The sequence below is a fragment of the Paracoccidioides brasiliensis genome (assembly GCF_000150735.1).
Source record: "Paracoccidioides brasiliensis Pb18 unplaced genomic scaffold supercont2.3, whole genome shotgun sequence".
Taxonomy (NCBI): Eukaryota; Fungi; Ascomycota; class Eurotiomycetes; order Onygenales; family Ajellomycetaceae; genus Paracoccidioides; species Paracoccidioides brasiliensis.
Genome location: NW_011371360.1, coordinates 3,300,349 through 3,320,077, shown reverse-complemented (window position 1 = coordinate 3,320,077; position 19,729 = coordinate 3,300,349). Strand labels below are relative to the sequence as shown.

General features: G+C 45.8%; 6 protein-coding genes across 6 annotated transcripts; 3 read left to right on the top strand and 3 right to left on the bottom strand.

Moving 5' to 3' along the window:
• Positions 1-1,366: 1,366 nt before the first annotated feature.
• Positions 1,367-2,401, bottom strand: PADG_03392 (uncharacterized protein; the record flags this gene model as incomplete). Its single annotated transcript, XM_010760084.1, has 4 exons — positions 1,367-1,425; positions 1,561-1,963; positions 2,070-2,158; positions 2,251-2,401. The coding sequence occupies 4 exons, from the start codon at positions 2,399-2,401 to the stop codon at positions 1,367-1,369; spliced, it is 702 nt and encodes a 233-aa protein (XP_010758386.1).
• A 688-nt stretch (positions 2,402-3,089) lies between these two features.
• Positions 3,090-4,011, top strand: PADG_03391 (V-type ATPase, C subunit; the record flags this gene model as incomplete). Its single annotated transcript, XM_010760543.1, has 5 exons — positions 3,090-3,147; positions 3,212-3,246; positions 3,343-3,434; positions 3,538-3,846; positions 3,909-4,011. 5 exons carry the CDS (start codon positions 3,090-3,092, stop codon positions 4,009-4,011), a joined length of 597 nt encoding a protein of 198 aa, XP_010758845.1.
• Positions 4,012-4,867: 856 nt separating this feature from the next.
• PADG_03390 (uncharacterized protein) lies at positions 4,868-7,278 on the top strand (the record flags this gene model as incomplete). The annotated part of the gene is made up of 4 exons (XM_010760542.1): positions 4,868-5,137; positions 5,271-5,311; positions 5,376-5,413; positions 5,480-7,278. 4 exons carry the CDS (start codon positions 4,868-4,870, stop codon positions 7,276-7,278), a joined length of 2,148 nt encoding a protein of 715 aa, XP_010758844.1.
• Positions 7,279-7,683: 405 nt separating this feature from the next.
• PADG_03389 (uncharacterized protein) lies at positions 7,684-11,084 on the bottom strand (the record flags this gene model as incomplete). Its single annotated transcript, XM_010760083.1, has 4 exons — positions 7,684-8,186; positions 8,252-8,389; positions 8,454-9,765; positions 9,828-11,084. The coding sequence occupies 4 exons, from the start codon at positions 11,082-11,084 to the stop codon at positions 7,684-7,686; spliced, it is 3,210 nt and encodes a 1,069-aa protein (XP_010758385.1).
• A 2,753-nt stretch (positions 11,085-13,837) lies between these two features.
• PADG_03387 (uncharacterized protein) lies at positions 13,838-15,553 on the bottom strand (the record flags this gene model as incomplete). Its single annotated transcript, XM_010760541.1, has 3 exons — positions 13,838-14,467; positions 14,557-15,127; positions 15,189-15,553. The coding sequence occupies 3 exons, from the start codon at positions 15,551-15,553 to the stop codon at positions 13,838-13,840; spliced, it is 1,566 nt and encodes a 521-aa protein (XP_010758843.1).
• A 2,002-nt stretch (positions 15,554-17,555) lies between these two features.
• On the top strand, positions 17,556-19,713 carry PADG_03386 (uncharacterized protein; the record flags this gene model as incomplete). Its single annotated transcript, XM_010760082.1, has 3 exons — positions 17,556-18,305; positions 18,385-18,678; positions 18,748-19,713. The coding sequence occupies 3 exons, from the start codon at positions 17,556-17,558 to the stop codon at positions 19,711-19,713; spliced, it is 2,010 nt and encodes a 669-aa protein (XP_010758384.1).
• Between the last annotated feature and the right edge of the window lie 16 nt (positions 19,714-19,729).

The window sequence follows — 19,729 nt, the reverse complement described above, 5'->3', positions numbered from 1 at the left end:
GGAAGACGTACCTGAGGCCGCGGAATGCGGAGAAATCGTAATGAGAAGCCCATATCGCTGGTGTGAAAAAACGCAGCGGGCTGGGTGGGATGCCCTTCTAGCGACGCAGCCTGCAGATTGAGAACAACAGCAGGCTATATCTGAGGCGAGGATGTCTCTCTAGCTTCTTGTCAGAGCGTAGAGTAACGACGCAGCTGACACGAGAGAGTAAGGAGGTATAGCCGGAGGATTGTTGTTGGTTCTACGGTAAAATTTGTGGGGAGGGAACTTTTGCATGATCCGTTCGAGCTTAACCCATGGATAACTACCGTTGGGATTTAACACAGTAGCAAGCAACACCAAGTCGGTGAAGAGATCAGCATGAGACTGGAGAAAATCACAGCAACGGGATGGGGATAAGCTTCTTGCTTTGGGGGTTGGGCGGGGGTGAGCTATTAACTGGTTACTGAGTGTTGACGGGCTTATTTAGTTAATCAATCTAAAACTATACAACCGAGAAAATCCCGAGTGACTATTTATTTAACTGGTTTAACTCAGCTGTTGAAATTAACTTTTACGGCACGCTTCCGCTGTTACAGGATCCATGGATTATGTATGCATTTACAAAGAACTTGGTGTTAAGGTTAATGTTTGAAAATGATGATAAATACCTATGCATGAAGCGTTGAGACTTGGAGAATTCAAATCCACAGCTTCCACCCAGCATCATTAATAAATATTAAGAAATAAATATATATAGCAGTCCCAATTGGCCAGAGATGAAAGTATTCCCCTCAAAAACGCGCTCGAATATGATCGAATCCCGTACACAATAGCAAACATGCGTTCGAAACTTGCTATAGTAATTCATGGAGAAATAACTCGAGCCAAACTCAGAAACGCGGTGATTTTTTGAAACAAAACACCAAACAACGACCATGAAAAAAGGACTCCATCGAGCCAATGCAAGCAAAACCGAAACCATATAAAACTGGAAGGATAAAAGCATGCTCGATAATGTCCAAAGGACGAGGAATTTCAACTTGAAGGAAAAGGTGAAGTTTATAATGGTAATAATAATAAAAAATTAGGGATTAAGGCACCATAATAAAAACAAGAGTTGCCGGTAGTGTGAGAGTGGATCCAAGAAGAACAAAACAAGAGAGCAAAAACAGACTCCTCGTTAGTCTACGGGTTTCTTCGCAAAAAGAAAGGAAGCAAAAATCCAAACATGCAATGAGAGGATATGCGATGACAAAAAGAATGAAAGGATGAAAAACGCAAACAATTACGACGGACAGTTAAGCAAGAAATGGTAAATGCCATAGAAAACCAGGAAACACCTGGATATCCCATTAATATTGAAGTGAAGTATTTTCAACATTCCCTAGCATGCGCATCCATCGTTGCTCACAGGTTGTGTAGGGTTGATGTTAACATCGATCACTAGACGGGGGTAAGAGAGAAACAAGTCAGTATAATGTCCAAACATGATGCAGAACATAGTAAAAACCACTCCATAATTGGCAACCAAAATAAATAACTATTAATTATAATATTAATAATCAATATGACACTTACTCTGATTGGCCCCCCGTCCCGCCTCATCATCCATCCCAGGCAGCGCCTGCGCTATCCTCCGAAACAGCTGCTTGACATTATGTCCAACCTTCGCGCTCGTCTCAATGAACATGAGCCCATTCTTCTTAGCCTCCTCCTCGCCCTGCGCCGTGGTAACTTCTCGTCGATCGTTCAAGTCCGTCTTGTTCCCCACAAGCACGATGATTACGTCGTTGCCCCGTTCCCCGCGCACATCGTCAATCCATTTGCGCGTGTTCTGAAACGATTTGGCGTTGGATATGTCGTAGACGACGACTGCTACACTTGAGTCGCGGATGTACGATGGGATTAGGGAGCGGAATCGCTCTTGGCCAGCTGTGTCCCAGAGTTGGAGGCGGACGGTTCTGTCTTCGAGGTACATTGTCTGGTTGGAAAAGGAGGGACGATGTTAGTTGCACAGAATGTGAAAGGTGTAGAAGATAGTTAATAGCAGCATGGGGGTTATTGGTAAAAAGTGGCTTTGAACCTACTTTCGACAGGAAGTCGATACCAATTGTAGCTTGGTACATGTTATCGAATGAGTCGTACATAAATCTGGTAATCAGGGATGTCTTTCCGACTGCCGGAGGTGTAACAAAATAAAAATCCAGGGTTAGTTATTTGAAGAACCGGAGAGGGATATACTTATACTATCGAATAACGGTTACCGACCACTCTGTTCTCCAAGGAAGACCAATCTAGAGGAGAGTCGGTCAGTCAGCATCATGAGTTCCTCATGGTGAAAATCTTTTTTCGGGGCAGAGACGAACTTGAATTTCTTCAGGGGGTTCGAGTACGACCCTGTTGCTGATTCTGAGGCCATTACAACAAGGTGAATTGTGTTCTAGAGCGGATTCAGGTTGAACCAGGGTGAGTTAGAAGTGAAGATGGGATTTTTGGTGATATCCCAAGGAAGACGGCTTCAACGTTGAGGATCCAACAAAAGATAGATCGTCAGCAACGTCTCTAACGTAACTACTCGCAAATGCCGTAGTCGCTGTACAAAAAAAAAAAAAAAAAAAAAAAATTCAAATCGAGAGACAAGATACGAGTGGTCCTTTTTGGACTTGCTGCGATATATATCTAAGGGAGCCTGTATATTGTTGGTATCTTTTTTGTTTCCAAGCTGGCGAGGTTTGGCTGGCGGTAGTTAGTTAAAATGTTGCTGGCGGCAAACGTGGTTAATTCCGCACGCCTATTTTAGCTCACGGAGTCCTCCTGCTTAGGTAAGGCTCTATCTACTTTCGCGCCGTTCGGTCACTGACAAGTAATTAGTTAGCCAAACCAGTTAAAACATCCTCCTCACTTTCTAACTGGAGTTTCACTATTTTGATAGTACCCTTCACCACATCATCATCAAGCACCACACATAGCCAATACCTCACTCTTAGCTTGCTGCGGGCGCCAGCAAGTATTCCCCCTTCCGTCACCAGTTGTTTCGGTTGTGTGGTCAACTCCTCTCCGCCTGCTGTGTTCTCCCTGCTAGGATTCTCCCGAGGTGCAACACCGCCATGGGTCTCATGTACCCGGTTGGCGGCGCGGCCGCTTTTCTCGCAGTTGTTGGGCTTTGTGAGTACACAATCAAACCTGATTGAATGGCTCTATTTTATGACTGACTTGAAATGTGGTCTAGACATGCTCTTTAACAGCGAGGGTGAAGTCTTCAACGTATGTCATATTGTCTATTTTCCACACCAAACCCCCCGTACTGTCTCGTTCCTGCACGCAAGGCCAAATCGCGCTGATATAAAGATGTGAAAACAGGTCGGACTATTTCTTGAGACGGTTTCTCCTTATACCTTTGCTAGTATAGGTATTGGCCTCTGTATCGGTCTATCAGTCGTGGGAGCAGCATGGTGAGATATCTACTTAGCTGATCCACGACGCAATTATATGTACTGATATATTTCATATGGATTACGCTTCTAACTCGACATTTCTCGTTTGTTAAATCAACAGGGGAATATTCATCACCGGCTCCTCAATCGTAGGCGGCGCAGTCAAGGCCCCAAGAATACGAACAAAAAATTTAATCTCCATCATTTTCTGCGAAGTTGTCGCCATTTACGGTGTTATTATGTCGATTGTCTTTTCGTCAAAAGTCACCTACATCGCTGCCGATGAGCTCCATTCCGGGAGTAACCTGTACACTGGCTATGCGCTGTTCTGGGGCGGCTTGACTGTGGGGGTGTGCAATCTTATCTGTGGTATTTCCGTGGGCATCAACGGAAGCAGTGCTGCATTAGCTGATGCGTCAGATCCTAGCTTGTCAGTAGCCATTCCTGCTTCTTGACGCACATTTTTGCTGACCCATTTCGTGAAAATTACAGGTTTGTCAAAGTTCTCGTAGTCGAAATCTTCAGCTCCGTCCTCGGTCTCTTCGGTCTCATTATCGGTCTGCTTTTATCCGGAAAAGCCAACGACTTTGTTTGAAAATATTTGAGGGGAAATTGAGGAGTTATTATGATTGTTTTGGATAACCCAAAGAAATGGAAGAAGCCACTTCTCTCCCTTCCCAAGAGGAAGGCCAGTGTCTTTGTCGGAATTATCTCATAATTCGAGATGAACCTATTATCGTTTTATGTTGTGAAGGATGAGTCGATCCGTGGCGATTTGGAATAGCCACAGATGAAATATTTATGAATGATTAGAAATGGGCTCGGATACATCTATTTATAACGCCATTACTGGAGGAGGGCAAGGTCAGGATAACTAGAAATTAAGGGACACGACGGCCCAGTCCTTTGTGTGGTTATATATGTGTACAGTATTTTGCTACTTTCACGGAATCCTCGTATTATTTTCTTGTTCATAAGGGAAACCACGGTCAGGAATAAAATGGAAGTACTTACATATGATGAAGCATTTATCCAACACTGAACCCAGAAAGTGGATCATCCCAGTACCTGTATATCGTATAGGAGTTTACACCTAGATTGACAGTGAGAAGCGTTGTGCCATTCATTTGCAAAGCATGCAGGCTCAATGGAGTATGGTATGCTCCCGAGTTGGCACCTCCATACATAAACCACTCTCAGCTTCATAGTTCTGTGACTGATAGGGTTCTCCGACCTGCTGATCTATAAAATTGTTCAAATTATGTTCAACATGCTTGGTTGCATAATTTAGTTACCGAGATATCGAAGTTGACTAAACTCGGAAATCTCATACAATTTCCGATGATCCCGTTTCGGGCCGACGCATCCGATCCCAGAACTTACGTTCAATCACCCAAAACGCTTATATCCCGAAACACCAACGAAGTATTGTGGCATAACTGTGCTTCTTCATGGCTGACTCTAAGTTAAAGGCTGCTATTCTGGTTGTTTCTGATACTGCCTCTCGGGATCCTTCAACGGATGAAGCGGGGAATGTTTTGACGGATACTTTCGCCGCTGATGGAGGGCACAATTGGCATACCCCTGTGACGGTAATCGTCCCGGATAATGTCCAAGAAATCCAACGGCAGATCCTCTCTTGGACAGATACGGGGAATTATTTCAACCTTGTGATTACGACGGGAGGGACTGGATTTGCTCTCAAGGATAATACCCCCGAGGTTTGTAATGAGCGTAACTTCGATTATTTAAACACCCTTACCCTCCCTTTTCTTTTCTTTTCTTTTTTTCTTTCTTTTTTGTGCAATGAAACATTGAATATGAACATTTAATAAAAGTTAACAACTGCCTTAGGCTGTATTGCCCCTTATCCATCGACATGCCCCTGGGATTGTGTAGGTTTACCAACATCCCCTATTTCTCTGGGTATTTTGCTGCATATTAGTCTGACTTAATTAGCCATGGCATGCTGGCCGCATCTCTGGCCTTGACGCCCTGTATGGTACCTCCTCTTAGCAGTCTCTGTATCAACCGCTTGGAGTGAATCTGATTTGTTTTTGCAGTTGCTATGATGTCCAGACCTGTAGCAGGTGTACGGAATAAATCATTGATGATAACTCTACCTGGTTCACCAAAGGGAGCAAAAGAAAATCTCCAAGCCGTTATTAAGCTTCTCCATCATGCCTGCATTCAGGCTGCCGGTGCTGATTCCAGAACCATTCATGCCGGTGGCATTCAGAAGCTAGAGAAAGAAGCTGGCATCACTCACGGTTCTACAGGTCCGCCCGTAGATAAATCCCATCACCATCACCATCACCATCACCATCATGGCCACAACCATGGCCATGTTGTGCCACAACCTCATACAATACCTGCGGACCGTCCCCAATCAAATGATCCCAATGCAGGCCCCCCCAGGCGATACCGTGAATCCCCATATCCTATGCTTTCAGTGGAAGAAGCTCTCAAAGTTGTTATTGGAAAAACACCAGGACCAACCGTTATTGAAGTTCCAGTGGACACCTCTCTTGTCGGATCTGTCATCGCCGAAGATGTTTACGCATCCGAAGCAGTTCCGGCATATCGAGCAAGTATTGTGGATGGCTACGCTGTTATTGCATCTCCACATAAGGCAGATGGGACGGGGAGCACAAAAGGAAAATTTCCTGTAGCATCAGTATCTCACGCACAAGCAAATTCTATGCCACCGCCATTGAACCCGGGGGAAATCGCACGGATAACTACTGGTGCTCCACTGCCCGAGAATGCAAATGCAGTTGTCATGGTGGAAGATACGGTCCTGATATCCACCACCCCTGACGGCAGTGAAGAGTCTGTTGTTGAAATCTTAACAGGTGACATCAAAATTGGAGAAAATGTTCGCGAGGCTGGCAGCGACGTCGCTCTAGGATCCAAAATACTTCAAAAGGGTGACCTGGTTACTGCAGTTGGAGGTGAGATCGGTCTTCTCGCATCGACTGGAACCCGAACTGTCAAGGTATTCAAGAAGCCCCGCATTGGAGTCCTTAGCACTGGTGATGAACTTGTCAACCATTATGACACCACCCCTCTCCATGGCGGGCAGATTCGTGACTCAAACCGCCCTTCCTTATTGTCATGTCTTACCGCCTGGGGCTTCCCAGCAGTCGACCTGGGGATTGCAAAGGACACACCGGCAGGGCATCTGGAACAGTGTCTGCGCGACGCTCTCCGAGGCAACCCCAAGACACCAAGTGTCGACATCATAATAACGACCGGGGGCGTATCCATGGGTGAGCTGGACCTGCTTAAGCCCACCATCGAGCGCCAACTGGGGGGCACAATCCATTTCGGTCGGGTATCAATGAAACCAGGCAAGCCCACAACCTTCGCAACCGTTCCATTCAAACCTGCCGTATCTTCCACGGATCCCACAACACAGTCTGAACGGGAGATGAAACTGATCTTCTCCCTTCCCGGAAACCCTGCTTCTGCGCTGGTTACGCTGAATCTATTCGTTCTCCCCTCACTGCACAAGATGACTGGTCTGGGCATAAGGAGCCAGCAACAAAGGGACTACAAACCCCATCTCGGCCTCTCAATTGTTACCGCAACTCTGACACATACGATTCCCCTCGATCCCAAACGTACAGAGTACCATCGGGCCATTGTAACGGCGTCGAGGGCAGATGGCAGCCTGCTTGCCACTAGTACTGGGTTGGGAGGCCCTGGCGCTGGTGTGGGACAACGCAGTTCACGCGTTGGAAGTTTGGCTGGTGCGAATGCACTGTTGGTACTTGAACCTGATATTGGGGTAGCATCCAAGGGAAAGAAGGTGCAGGTTTTATTAATGGGAAATGTTGTTCCAGAAACAGGGAAATGATGATGAGTTGCGTGCAATTGATGGCTTAATTGATTCGATATTATTTAACAGATTAATGAAATCTAAAGCATTACTCAATTCTGTACCGTTCGGATCACCTCACCACTAGATAGATGGAGCATACGTTTATCCTGCTTGTCATATAAAGGCAGATACCAAAATGATATTTTAGGCCGGACCAAACAGCAAGATATGGCAAACCCTGAGAAGACACCATGCACATAATCCCTAACCAACCCCCAGTAAAGGGATATTGTGGTATTTAAAAGAAAACCCAATTACCCAATCTAAACCCCAAAACATGTCACCAAAATCATATGCACCCAGCAAGGCCTATAAGAACCAAAAGATGAACCCCCATCAACCTTCTTAAATCCCTACACACACAAAGTCACATAGAACTTCTCACATCCCCTTAGCCCTCTTCCACCCCTTCTTTTTCTCCGCTCTTAACGCTAACAGCGTCCCTTCCCTCCCCCTTTTCCTCCCAATCTCCACAACCAAAAACCTCACGAAGTCTTGCAATACCCAATAACTACTATGGGCAGTCAACATATTCAGATACTGAATATTCAACGGTCCGCCCCCACCACTAATATAGAAATCGATTTGACCGTTGTCATTGAGGAGGAACATGCGCTTCTCGGCCAGTTCCTCGCGGGAGAAGTCGTGCGTTTCCATCTCGATGTTGGAGGGTAGTTTGGCGATGCTAGCGGGGCTCTGGTTTTGTTGCAAGAGGGACGAGGCGGATAGATCTATGGTGCTCTGTATGGGGGCCTTGGTGGACGTCCAGCGAAAAACGCTGCCCAAGGTTTGTAGGAGGCTTGTGGTAGAACTGGGAACCGAGGCTGGTTTGAGAGAGTTGGCGAGATCGCTGTCAACGGCTGCGTTAAGTCGGTAGGCGATTGCTAAAGGCAGTGTGGTATTGATAAGTTTCTGTGCAGACTCAATAGCATGGGGCTGATAATCTTACGGTCGGTATCATGCATAACGTTATATAGATTGTCCACTGCAAGGCAGCCGTAAGTGCCTGCATCCCCTACAATACCTGGCTCTTGGTCTTCACCATATGTCCCTGGCTTATGTCGGTTTCGCCGAGGAAGGAGTGTTGCTGGAAGGGAGTTAGTTTTCTGACTTCGCTTCCTCATTCGAGAAAAGATGGGCATGATACAAACATTTATTCAACAGCAAAAAGAAGCCAGCTGGACTTCCACAGAAGAAAACATTACTGGTATCAAATTCAAACATGGTTTGACTAATTTTCGTGAGTTCAAAATCAATCCACGGTATATGGGTAGGCTGCTGGCTTAAGATATCCATCGCCATGATACTACCCAGGGAATGCGCAATCATGTGCACTTTGCCGGTTCTTCGAAAGTCTGGGTTGTTCTGACACCAAAGGCGATATATTCGATTTGCTTCTCTGATCACTGCTTGGACCATTTTCTGTTTGTGCTGCGACAGGTAGTAAGGTATATCAAGCATAACATCACTGATTAAGGTTCTTATGGCAGGGATAGTTTCAGGAGTAATGTCTTTCAACCCGAACTTGTTCCTAGCTGGGTCATCCAATACTGAAGCTTCGACATCGGCATCTTCAAGGGACAAAGTCGACCGCCAATTGACAGGTAGAACCATAATGCCTTCGAGATCAGGACGCATATGAGGCCAAACGGCATCACTGTTGAGTTCAATATTGACTTGCCTTCGAAACGCGTTAATAGCGTGTGTGAAATGGTAACTCTCGACCCGTTCGGATAATTTTTGACCGATGCCGTGAACAACCAACACCAAATCAGAAACAATGGGTCTTTTGTCTTCCATTTGGCAGGCATAGCATATTGGGCGCCGATTAAACATCTCTCTTTCGGAACTTTGGTGCATCCTCACGATCCTCCTGCCACTGGTTGCGGGAACTTTAACTGGGTGAAGCCTATCCCAAGCCTGGGCATCAAACCCTCTAACAACAGGAATCCCTATCTGTCTTCCCTTACGAATTGCACTTAGAGGACGTCGTCCCCTTGAAGCAGAAGGTAACAGGTTCGGCCTCAGGATTTGGGCATTTTTGTAATCAACATATATCACGCTTGAATTCTTGAATAGTCTGGGAGCATCCGGTGGTGTCATGGATCCTGCAGCCTGATTCTCATGACCTATCGATGGCCCCAATGTCTCAGCCGCCTTTTGAATTGACAAGCGTTGTGATGAACCCAGCTCCCTTCCAGCATCCGCAGCATTGGGTTCCTTTGCCTCTTCTTCATTTGGCCAGATTCGATGCACAATCTTCATCTCAGCCTCCGCTCCATTTTCTATACAACTATTCAGCTCATCCTGCCAGGTCTCATTCCAGGGTCGCATATACATATAACCAGCTTCAAGTTGGTTTGCAATTTCAGGTTCAACGGGAAGCATGGTGTTCTTATAAAACCACGTAGCTCGAATGACTGACGATACATCGTGAATAGGATTCCAATATATAGGTTTCATCTAAAAAGGATTTGGTTAGAAGAGTTACAACAAAAGTTAAAGGGGAAGCAACGATTGCTCACCTCTAAATTTGGGAGCTCCACAGAATGCAGTCTCGAAATACCAACTGGTATAATAGCATCAGGCTCCTTTTGGCAATCCACTGGAGAAACTTCTGGTTGGGATGCTGAGAGCCGCCTTACCGAGGGTCTCGATGGACTACCTGCAGGTTCAATTTTAGAACTAGATGAAGGTGTATCACTGCCTTGCGGCAATTTCATCATCCCACCCATGGGATGCGAGGCTTTCCTTGGGGTGGTGGGGGCCCTGATGAAAGGAGATCCAGTGATATTTGTATCCCCAGAATGTAAGGACGTTGAAGGAATCGACCTGCCGGTCTGAGAAGAGTATGATCCATAGGCATCATCACCACCCTGGGAAGAGATGCTTTTCCGCCTGGAAGCTTTCGAAGCGTGACCGGTTCGAGGACTATGTCGTTGTAATGAGTTGGGGCTATTGAAGCTTCGATCGGGAGTAACAGCTTGTCCAGCCGATTTTCTGTAAGTATCTACGCCAGGTGACTTCCTTGGCACTTGAATTGGTGTTGAAACACCTGTATCCTCATGCTGTTCCTGGCCTTGGAGAGAAACTTGATCAGTAACCTTTGTAAGAGATTCTGTATCTGGATTTGGATTTTCGTTGCCCGCAGCGCTGAATAGCGCCATTATGATAAATCGTAAATCATTCCTCCAGTCGCTCTCAGAATGCTGGCTAACTTGCTCAATTACATCTCTGAGGGTCGACACCACAAGTTTCCTTTTCCCTGCTTCATCAATCTTAGAACCTCCACATTCCGTAGCATAATGTTCAAGGAGAGCAAATACCGAAGCGGAATCGTGGCGTTGCCCAATTGGAGTTAGGTCTATGTCTGCTGAGACATTTTTGAAGTTGCGAACAGCGCTCAACGCCTCTGAGATGAGCCTGTTAACATCCAACCTCCAATTTCTCCCTATCTCCTCCGCAATGGCGCCACTCTTATGAGCGGCTTTGGCATCTGCATCTTCCTCTGAGCTTCTAAGTCCCTGCCATGCCTCTTCAAGTGCAATATTATCCAGTACCGAGAAGGGTCGAGGAGGAAAGTTAGCTTGTGAGGAACCCGAAGTCGCAGGAGCAGGCAGAGGAGTCAGAGGGTCGTCTATTGGGAAAGAGGAGAGGTAGAAAAATTGCGCGCGGATCTTAGGAGGCGTTATCGAAGCGCTGAAATCTGATCTTGTTGCTGGGTGATTTTCAGGGTCGTATAACAGGCATGTTGGCCCGTAGGTATGTAATACCCTCAACATACTTCTGGATCGTATGAAACCGTAGGTGCCTGTAGAAGGTTACCGTTCAATATGAATAGGATAGGAGCTAAAAAAAAATCCCTTTGTCCATATCATGTCTAGAAAACTAAGCATAATAAGATGTGGGTTCGTAAATAACGCTTGCTGCCTTGAAATATGAATGAGTAGTTTCCCTTGATATAGAGCGCTGCCTTGGGGAGTTGGAGCTATTGACCAATGGACGAGGAGCAACGAACGGGATCTTAACCCCTCATATCACCGCTTAAAGAGAGTTAGAATAGCTGAATAAGTAAGAATATACGGCTGGAAAAATGTCCTTTGCAAAATTGAGCCAGACATCGTGTTCTGTTGAATTTGACTTAACATGAGTGTGGTTTGAAGGTGCTCGAAGCTGTGATCTGCCAGCCAAAAATTAGTTTTGACCAACTATTAACTAGTTTAACGTAATCCACCCCCGAGCGAGCAGCCAAATCAACGTATCCCAACTAACTAGATTTTAATTCAAAATATCTCCCCACTACAAAACTCAATTAAATTAAATTAAATTACACTAGCTTGAGGACATCTTATTCTTGTATGCCTGAGAGCGCCGCAATTGCTGCAGTGTTGTGGACCTCATTGGCATGGTGCAGGCTCAGTTGGCGGAGGTTCGCGGGTTGAATATTCAGCTGTTCCGCAGATTCAGCAGGCTCAACAGGCTCAGCAGGCTCAACTAGAAAACTCTGAGCTTCTTCACTAGTTAAACCTCCATCTGCTTGTTGAATTCTGTGTGTAGATCATTTGCATTTCTGCTTCTCTATCTCATTCGCGTTGAGTATATCCTGGTCTGCTTCTTCATGATGGTGGCACTAACCATCCCTTATTCACAAGCCTTGAGGTTGACCTTCCATAAGCCCTTATTCACTTGCCGGTGCAATTGTCACAGATTACTAGGCGTTTGAATCATCCAGGATGTGATTGAATTGCTACAGCTGCTGTATGATGGGGTAGAAGTGCAGAGCTGAATATTCAGCTACTGGATAACATAGTCAGACTGAAATGGCACTATTCCAGTAACCTTGAGGCCATTCTGGATGCTCCGGGCTGTGGAAGCTTCCATACATGCTGCAGGGTAAGCTTCTAAGAAATCAATCTTTTGAATAACATTCATTCACTGCTCAACAAAGCCATCATATGCCTGCTTTAGCACTGCAAAACACTCACATCTAGAGGCTGCAAAACATGTGATGAATGTGGAAGCATGCAGAGTGTAATAATTTCCATTATTCTTACAGATTTGATCAAATTCTGGTGTAAGAGGGCTGCTATGGCTGTCCAGGATAAGAAGAATAGAACTGTCAACCTGCGTGGCTTTGCTGCAGAAATAAACAGCCTAGAAAGTCATTTGATTCCTATCTCATTCATGGTCCAACTGTTGGCACTATCATTAAGCCTTCAGTTATTTGGCAAGCCTTCAAACCAGCCTTCCTGCAGACTCTGTCCTTTGAGAATGATATATGGTGGTAGTGCTCATCCAGAGACATTCACTGTCTCAATCAGTCACCCATTTGTGATGTCCAGGCTGTAGAAGCTTAGCCCAGCTGTAGCACTCACTACTAGTAATAACCTTAGTAGTGGTGCAGAGTTCCATTGCAAAGCCAGTCTCATCAAAGTTGTACATATCTTCTGGCAGAATTCCATGCTCAGCAATTGTACACCCCAAGATCTTAAATCAATCCTGAACAATCTTTATATCCTCACACTTAGCCTGATCATGATTATAGTGTCTGTAATAGCAGCATTGGAGCTCTGTACAGCATTTAATCAGCTTGTAAACCTAGTTCTTGCCCACACGTTGAGGGATAGTGGTGAAATGTCGTAGAGAAGAAAGATGATTAGCCATATCCTCAACAAACACCCGCTGGGGGGGGGGGGGGGGGGGGATAATCCTTGTTTAGCCAGGTCAAGAATCCCACAGAACTAGCAGATTCTCTTCAGGCTCAGTCAATTTAATTAAATTTGCATGTAAATTCACTCTTGCAGTTCAACCATTAAGTCTATAACTGCGAGTGGAATAAGGCACCTCAAAAAGAGGTGCAGCTTCAGAATTATTAATATATCTCACTTTTTTATTAGTGTCTATTACGAGTTCAGTCTTCCCTCGGAGTTTCTAGAATTCTTATTACGAATTAGTGGCATAATTGCGCGTTGAGCTGGATGAGTAGTAAAATGAGAAGTTATTTTGAAATGGCTATTTCGCCCGGCGGGATGACGTTAGTTAAACTTACTTAACTACAACGTCATCAGTCCTCGCTTAGATAACTTAATCTCAACGACCAAGATCAATTTTCACGTGATAGGGCTTTGCTGCTCCAACAGAAGCGGCTACAATAGGTGCTCTACAACAGGGGTAAAGGTATAACATGGAGTGCCGACGATCAGAGAAACCTGAATAAAAATGATAAAAATGACTCCCATTCTCCCACATTAGTTAACTTCTCCCTCCCCTTACAATGAAAGACTTACAAGCAGTTAAAGTGAAGAACCAACACGAGCTTCGGCTTCGCCCATGCGCCCAAAATCGTACAAAAGACCGCCAGAAAGACCAAACCTCAGAATCAACAACAGTAAGGGGACACCGACATATAAACAAGCAGCACATTTTACCAAACACCGCAAAGAAATTCCATCGATGCTACAAAGCATGCTAGAAGACGACTGCCAGGAACATGTACGTGGGCGTCTAACAGGACCCTATTAATCTAGATGGCCTCTCATTCGCGGCGACCATCCCGAGATCTGCCCCTCTCTTCTTTTCCACGCCGACCGAAGGAAGGCGGGTGATACTCCCTTGTCACCCCATGGTGACCCATAGATTGTATCACTCTTTCTTGTTCCTGTTTCATTAGCGCTAGCGTATTGACTTGCAGCTCTTGGAATGCAAGGAACGTGACAAGCGGTGCGCCGAGCATCTCCAGGATCTTGTGCGTGTCATGCATATGCTTCCTGATGACGCTGTCGGGGGTGCAGAATGTACGGACGCTCATCTCCTTGGCAACTGCTTTCCAATTGCGCAAGGTGCTATTGAGAGCAACCACGTTCTGCGAACATTCGCCGTGGAATTTGAACGTGCGTAGGTTGTAGATGATGAGGTCGCGCTGGGTAAGCTGGTCGAATTGAAACTGCACGACTTGAGGGCGATTTTTGGAAGTCCAGAAATTCGTGATTTTGGTGACGGATTCCACTGACATGCGGCTGTCTTTGTGCTGATCGAGAAGGAATTTGTTGGCTGTCACGCAGATCATGAGCTCCATTTCAGAGTATAGCTTTGCTTGAGTTGGGGGATCCAGCGAAATGGGGAAAGTAGATTGGAGCCTCTCCTTGGATTTCTTGACGTCCCCAGCCTAGAGAATAAAATATCCAGTCAGCTAAACCTAGCTTGTGCCCAACAAGAAAGATAGGTGACTGCGGGAGGTGTAATCTGTGGACTTACAATGTCTTCAACACGCTGTTTAATCTTTTCTCCAATAGACCTCAAACCAGGCATTTTGTTCTTTTCGGAGAGACCCTCCTTCAAGGATGGGCTACGGCCCAACCAACCGTTCTCGCCAAACAGTTTCTTATGCGGCGACCTAGACCTCTTCCTCGGACTTGGTAGAAATTCGAGAGGTGAGTTTTCGTCAAGGTCCTCGAGAACTTTAACCGGAGAGAGAGATCTACGTGGACCACGTCCTCTCTCTGGGGATCGGGAGCCAGAACTCTGCTTCTCGTACCTGATGAAGGCATTGGGTGCAGGATTCCAATCGTGGTGATAATTTTCTCCACCGTACGTTGAACCGTCATAATCTGGATTGCTATCAAGAAATCTGACATTGTTCCCTTCAGATTTGGATATCGGGAGGCGTCTATTGTATAGGTTTACATCAGCTGGGTAAGAGAAAGCCTTCGGCGGGATGTTTGGTGTGGCTTCGGTTGTCCCAGTTGTGTCTAGGTTAAACGGCCAAATTATTTCGCGCCCTCCTGAAGATTGGCCGGAATCTTCTGCGCTGCCGTGTGGTGAATCTCTTTTAACCAGGTTAACATCAGTCGCCTCCCAAGACACGTATGTATGGAGAATGGACCTACGTTGTATACATTATTGGCACTTCTACAGAGTGTTTTGGATTATACTTGTCGGGTTCCAACGTAAGAATAGGCTTTCCAGTGTTTTTCACCGGCTTGAGGAGTGGATCGTTCAAGATTTCACGCGTTAACAGGCGGAAGTTGTCTTTGGTCGGAGAGACAGAAGAAGACTGAGAGTACGCGGATGCACTCGAGGCTTCGGAGTGGAGGAAGGAGTTGTGAGCTCCAAGACGTTGTGCTCGAAGCCTCTCCATTGCTTCGCGCAGTTGCTGGGAGCAACTGTGGTCAATAGTGTCTAGACCACGAATACCTTCTATAGGAGCATCTTCGTATTCGAGGTCATCCAATCGGTTGAATCGATTCTCCATTCTGAATAGAGTAGTGTGTGCGTGGGTGTGTGGTTTCCAGGCCCCTGAAGTTTGGGAAAAGGAGAACAGCCAGCAGAGTGGTTGGTTGCTACGGTCGACGCACCAAGGCAAGACTCGAGCTTTGCGTTAACAGCTAGTGATCCAAACAATGATGCAATTCTTGAAGGGAAGGTAGTTGGATATTGAGGTTTGATAGTCTATGAAACAGGACATAAAACAAGTAATAAATTAATAAAGATAAACCCTTTTTCCTTTAATATTGCCGGTTCATGATATAGGCTGAGTCGTAACTGATGGAAGGAAAACATTAAAATGAAAATGAAAGAGAATCAATCCCAATAGAAACGAAGGATATATCAAGGATACGATATTCCAGAAGGGAGCTCAGAACCAACAAATAATACTAAAGGTCAGGGTCTGGTTTGTTGTAAATGCATAATTTGAATCACTCCACCATTGTCCTGGTTGAATTCAAGAATGGGCTTCAACCCAGACCTTTATACAACTAGTGAATAAAGCATACCAAATTTAACCTTGCTTGCAGATTCTATGGTGCGCATATCCAGACTCGACGCTATGTCCACAAAGATCTCGCATCCAGTTGTGCGGTTGATAATTGCCCTTCATATCACGGACACGGACAACTTTCAGGGACATCCAGGCTAAGTTTCTAAGCAGAAACTTGAAAAGAGTTTCTTAAGTAAATAGCCAGGGGTTGAAGATATGAGGCACAAGAAGTGGACGACATTCCTCATAATCACAGAAGTTGATAAAGATGTGTCTGTAGACAAAGAAAACAAATGATGTATTAGAAGAGACACAATGCTGCTAGGAACAGCAAAGAAAAAGAAAGCCTTGCTCAACAAGGTTTGTCGCCACTTGCCACATAGTTCATTTTTGTCTGCGACATCGCAGCATTGCAATGGGTATTTTAGATGTTGGCATAAGGTCCAGAGCGGAGAAAGAAAGAAATGAATTCGAAATTGATATTGGTTGAAGTTGAAGAAAAGAGCAAAAAAAGGAATGGCGCATTGAAAAAGCAATTCGGAAGAGCATCATAAAAGAGGACAGGATACAGTTATGTCCATGCTGATATCCAGCGTAGCGGCTCTCAATATGACTAACAGGGAAGAAATGCGGCGTGCATATCAAGCGACCATTGAAGTGCCTAGAGTTCAAATTCTTCAAATGTGCATAGCGGGTAAGCTCCGCAAATACAGGGAACAGATCATGGTCCAATTTCAGTCGTCCAGGCACGACTAGGATTCCAGGAGCATAATCAGCTTGGATCCGCGTGAACCGTGAATCTGCAACAGATTGGGCAAGGACTTCAAGGACATCACCTATATTATTCGCTTGAGTTTAACATCATCAAGGAAATCACATTTATAGACTGTCAAGATATGGCAATATTGTTTGCTCGAGGTGTCAATTATGATCTGGAACAATCGTTCGAAGGATTGAAATCAAAGAAGTTTCAAGCCGAATGTTGAAAGAAGGTCGCAATGTTGATGCTAACTAATCACTCAAGTGACGATGCCACATGACCTGGAGATTGCCGACCGCCAGCTCCGAACAGCCAGCTAGTTAAACCAACGAAATGCAGCCTACGCTTGTGCACAGCCTTGGAACAGAGCTGCGAATATCGCTCAGGGTCGAGCTGCTCACCTTGCAGGAGACATCCCGGCTATTAACGTTCCCCGCACCAGTAGGACCCTTGCTGCCAGCTGAGGTTCTGCTACATTTGGGTCTGCAAAAGCCGAGATGTTCTCATCCCAAGGCCGAAAATGGATCTTTTAATTCCTGCCGTTGGGGAACTCCTTAGCAAGGGCCTTAACAACTGAGGCCCTTTTTTAATATATATATATATATATATATATATATATATGTAATAATCATATCCTAATAGACCTTGGATCCTGTATTAACAGGCCATTCTTCCCCATGTGTGTTGCTGATTTTCCTATCTTGGTGGTCAGCTTGGAAAACCTCTAGATAACCCATGGCAGAGCGGACAAACCTATGCCTATCTGCACAAGGCGCCCGTTATAATAAATTCTCCCTTTCTCTGACATACTCCACCATCAGCAGCGACGACAATATGTCTCAATCAACGGACAAATACGATGTTGTTATCATTGGTGCTGGTCCAGTCGGTCTTTTGGCTTCACTCTGCTTCTCCAAGTGGGGTTATAAGATCAAGCACATTGATAATCGTCCAGTGCCTACCAAAACTGGCCGGGCAGATGGCATTCAGCCGCGATCATTAGAACTGCTTCGAAATCTTGGCATAAAGCGAAAGCTCATGGCTCACGATCCTGCCAGGGTTTATGACGTTGCGTTCTGGGATCCTTTGCCTGGGGGGAAGGGTATACACAGGACGGGAAGTTGGCCCAGTTGCCCTTCCTTCATCGACACGAGATACCCATTCACCACCCTCTTGCACCAAGGTTTAATTGAACGAGCGTTCATAGAGGAGCTAGCAAAAAACAACACTACCATTGACCGCCCCTGGACAATTGTAGGATTTCAGAATGATGGGAAAGATAACGCGTACCCGGTGGAGGTCAGGCTCAAGGATCTCGACACAAACGTCGAAGAAGTGGTGAGAACAAAATACCTATTTGGCGGGGAGGGCGCTAGAAGCTTCGTTAGAGAGCAACTGGGAATCCAAATTTTCCACAAGGATCCGATTGCTCACGTTTGGGGTGTGATGGATGGGGTCGTACGGACGGATTTTCCCGATATCTTGGTAAGATACTTGCAATTTCATCTACGAATGATCCATGGTTGTTGACCAGTATTATTTTTTTATTTTTTATTTTTTTTAGACAAAATGCACAATTCACTCAGATAGTGGTTCCTTAATGGTCATACCACGAGAAAATAATATGGTTCGGCTCTATGTCCAGATTTCATCCTCGACTGACCCAGATTGGAATCCAAGGAAATCTGCGACAGTTGCAGAGGTTCAGAGAGCTGCTAAGAAGATTCTCCAACCTTACAGTTTAGAATGGGACCAGGTGGAATGGTACTCAGTGTATCCCATCGGGCAAGGCATTGCTGAGAAATATACATTGGATCATCGGGTGTTCATTGGGGGAGATGCTTGCCATACACACAGCGTGAGTTGCTTTGCTCCCCTCCTCTATCAAAATATCTATGCGCATACAACCAGCTAACCTTTCCTTCAGCCTAAAGCCGGCCAGGGCATGAACACTGCATTTCACGATGCTTTAAATTTCGCCTGGAAAATCCACCTGGTTGAGGGCAAATTTGCCAAGCCATCGATCTTGACCACATATGAATCAGAACGAAAATTGATTGCTGAAATCCTCCTTGACTTTGACGCCAAGTATGCTGCCCTCTTCTCGACACGACAACCATCCGCAGCCAAAGTGGGCGCAGCCAGCGACGACGACGACAACGACGGGACAAACCCTGCCAACGAATTCGTAGAGACGTTCAAATCCGCCTGTGAACTTACCAGTGGGTACGGTGTCGCTTACCAGCCAAACATTTTCAACTGGGGGCCTGATCATCCCGCCAAATCCCCTCTGTTCAACCCCGTAGGGGTGAAATTAGTTTCCGGTCGGCCCTTTCCCTCATGCACAGTTACACGACTAAGTGATGCGTACAAAGTCGCTCTGGAACAAGAGGTGCCCATCAATGGATCCTTCCGCATTCACATCTTCGCCGGAAACCCAGCCAAGACGCGAGAAGCAGTGAACGATTTCGCCTCTAATCTGGTGAAGAAGCTATCCTTCTACTCCAGTTATCAGCAAAGGGATACCGACACCGTCTCCTATTTCGAACGACACAATCCTCACTCCCGCTTCTTCACGCTCACCGTCATATTTTCGGGCCAGAAGTGTGCGAAAAGAATAGATCAACTGCCCAAGGTGCTGAGGGACTATCGTCATCACGTATACGTCGACGATATCCCAGACATTAAAATGCCGAACGCAAAAGCGGCCGCCCATTCGAAGCTTGGCTTCGACGTGGAGCAGGGGGGTGTTGTTGTTCTAAGACCAGATGGGCACATTGCATGCACTGTGCAGCTTGTCAGGGGCAGCGGTACTGTAGATGCCCTGAATGAATATTTTGGGGCGTTTACGACTAAACTACTTGGGAGTCATCACTCTCAAGCAAAGCTCTGATATCATATATGATTCC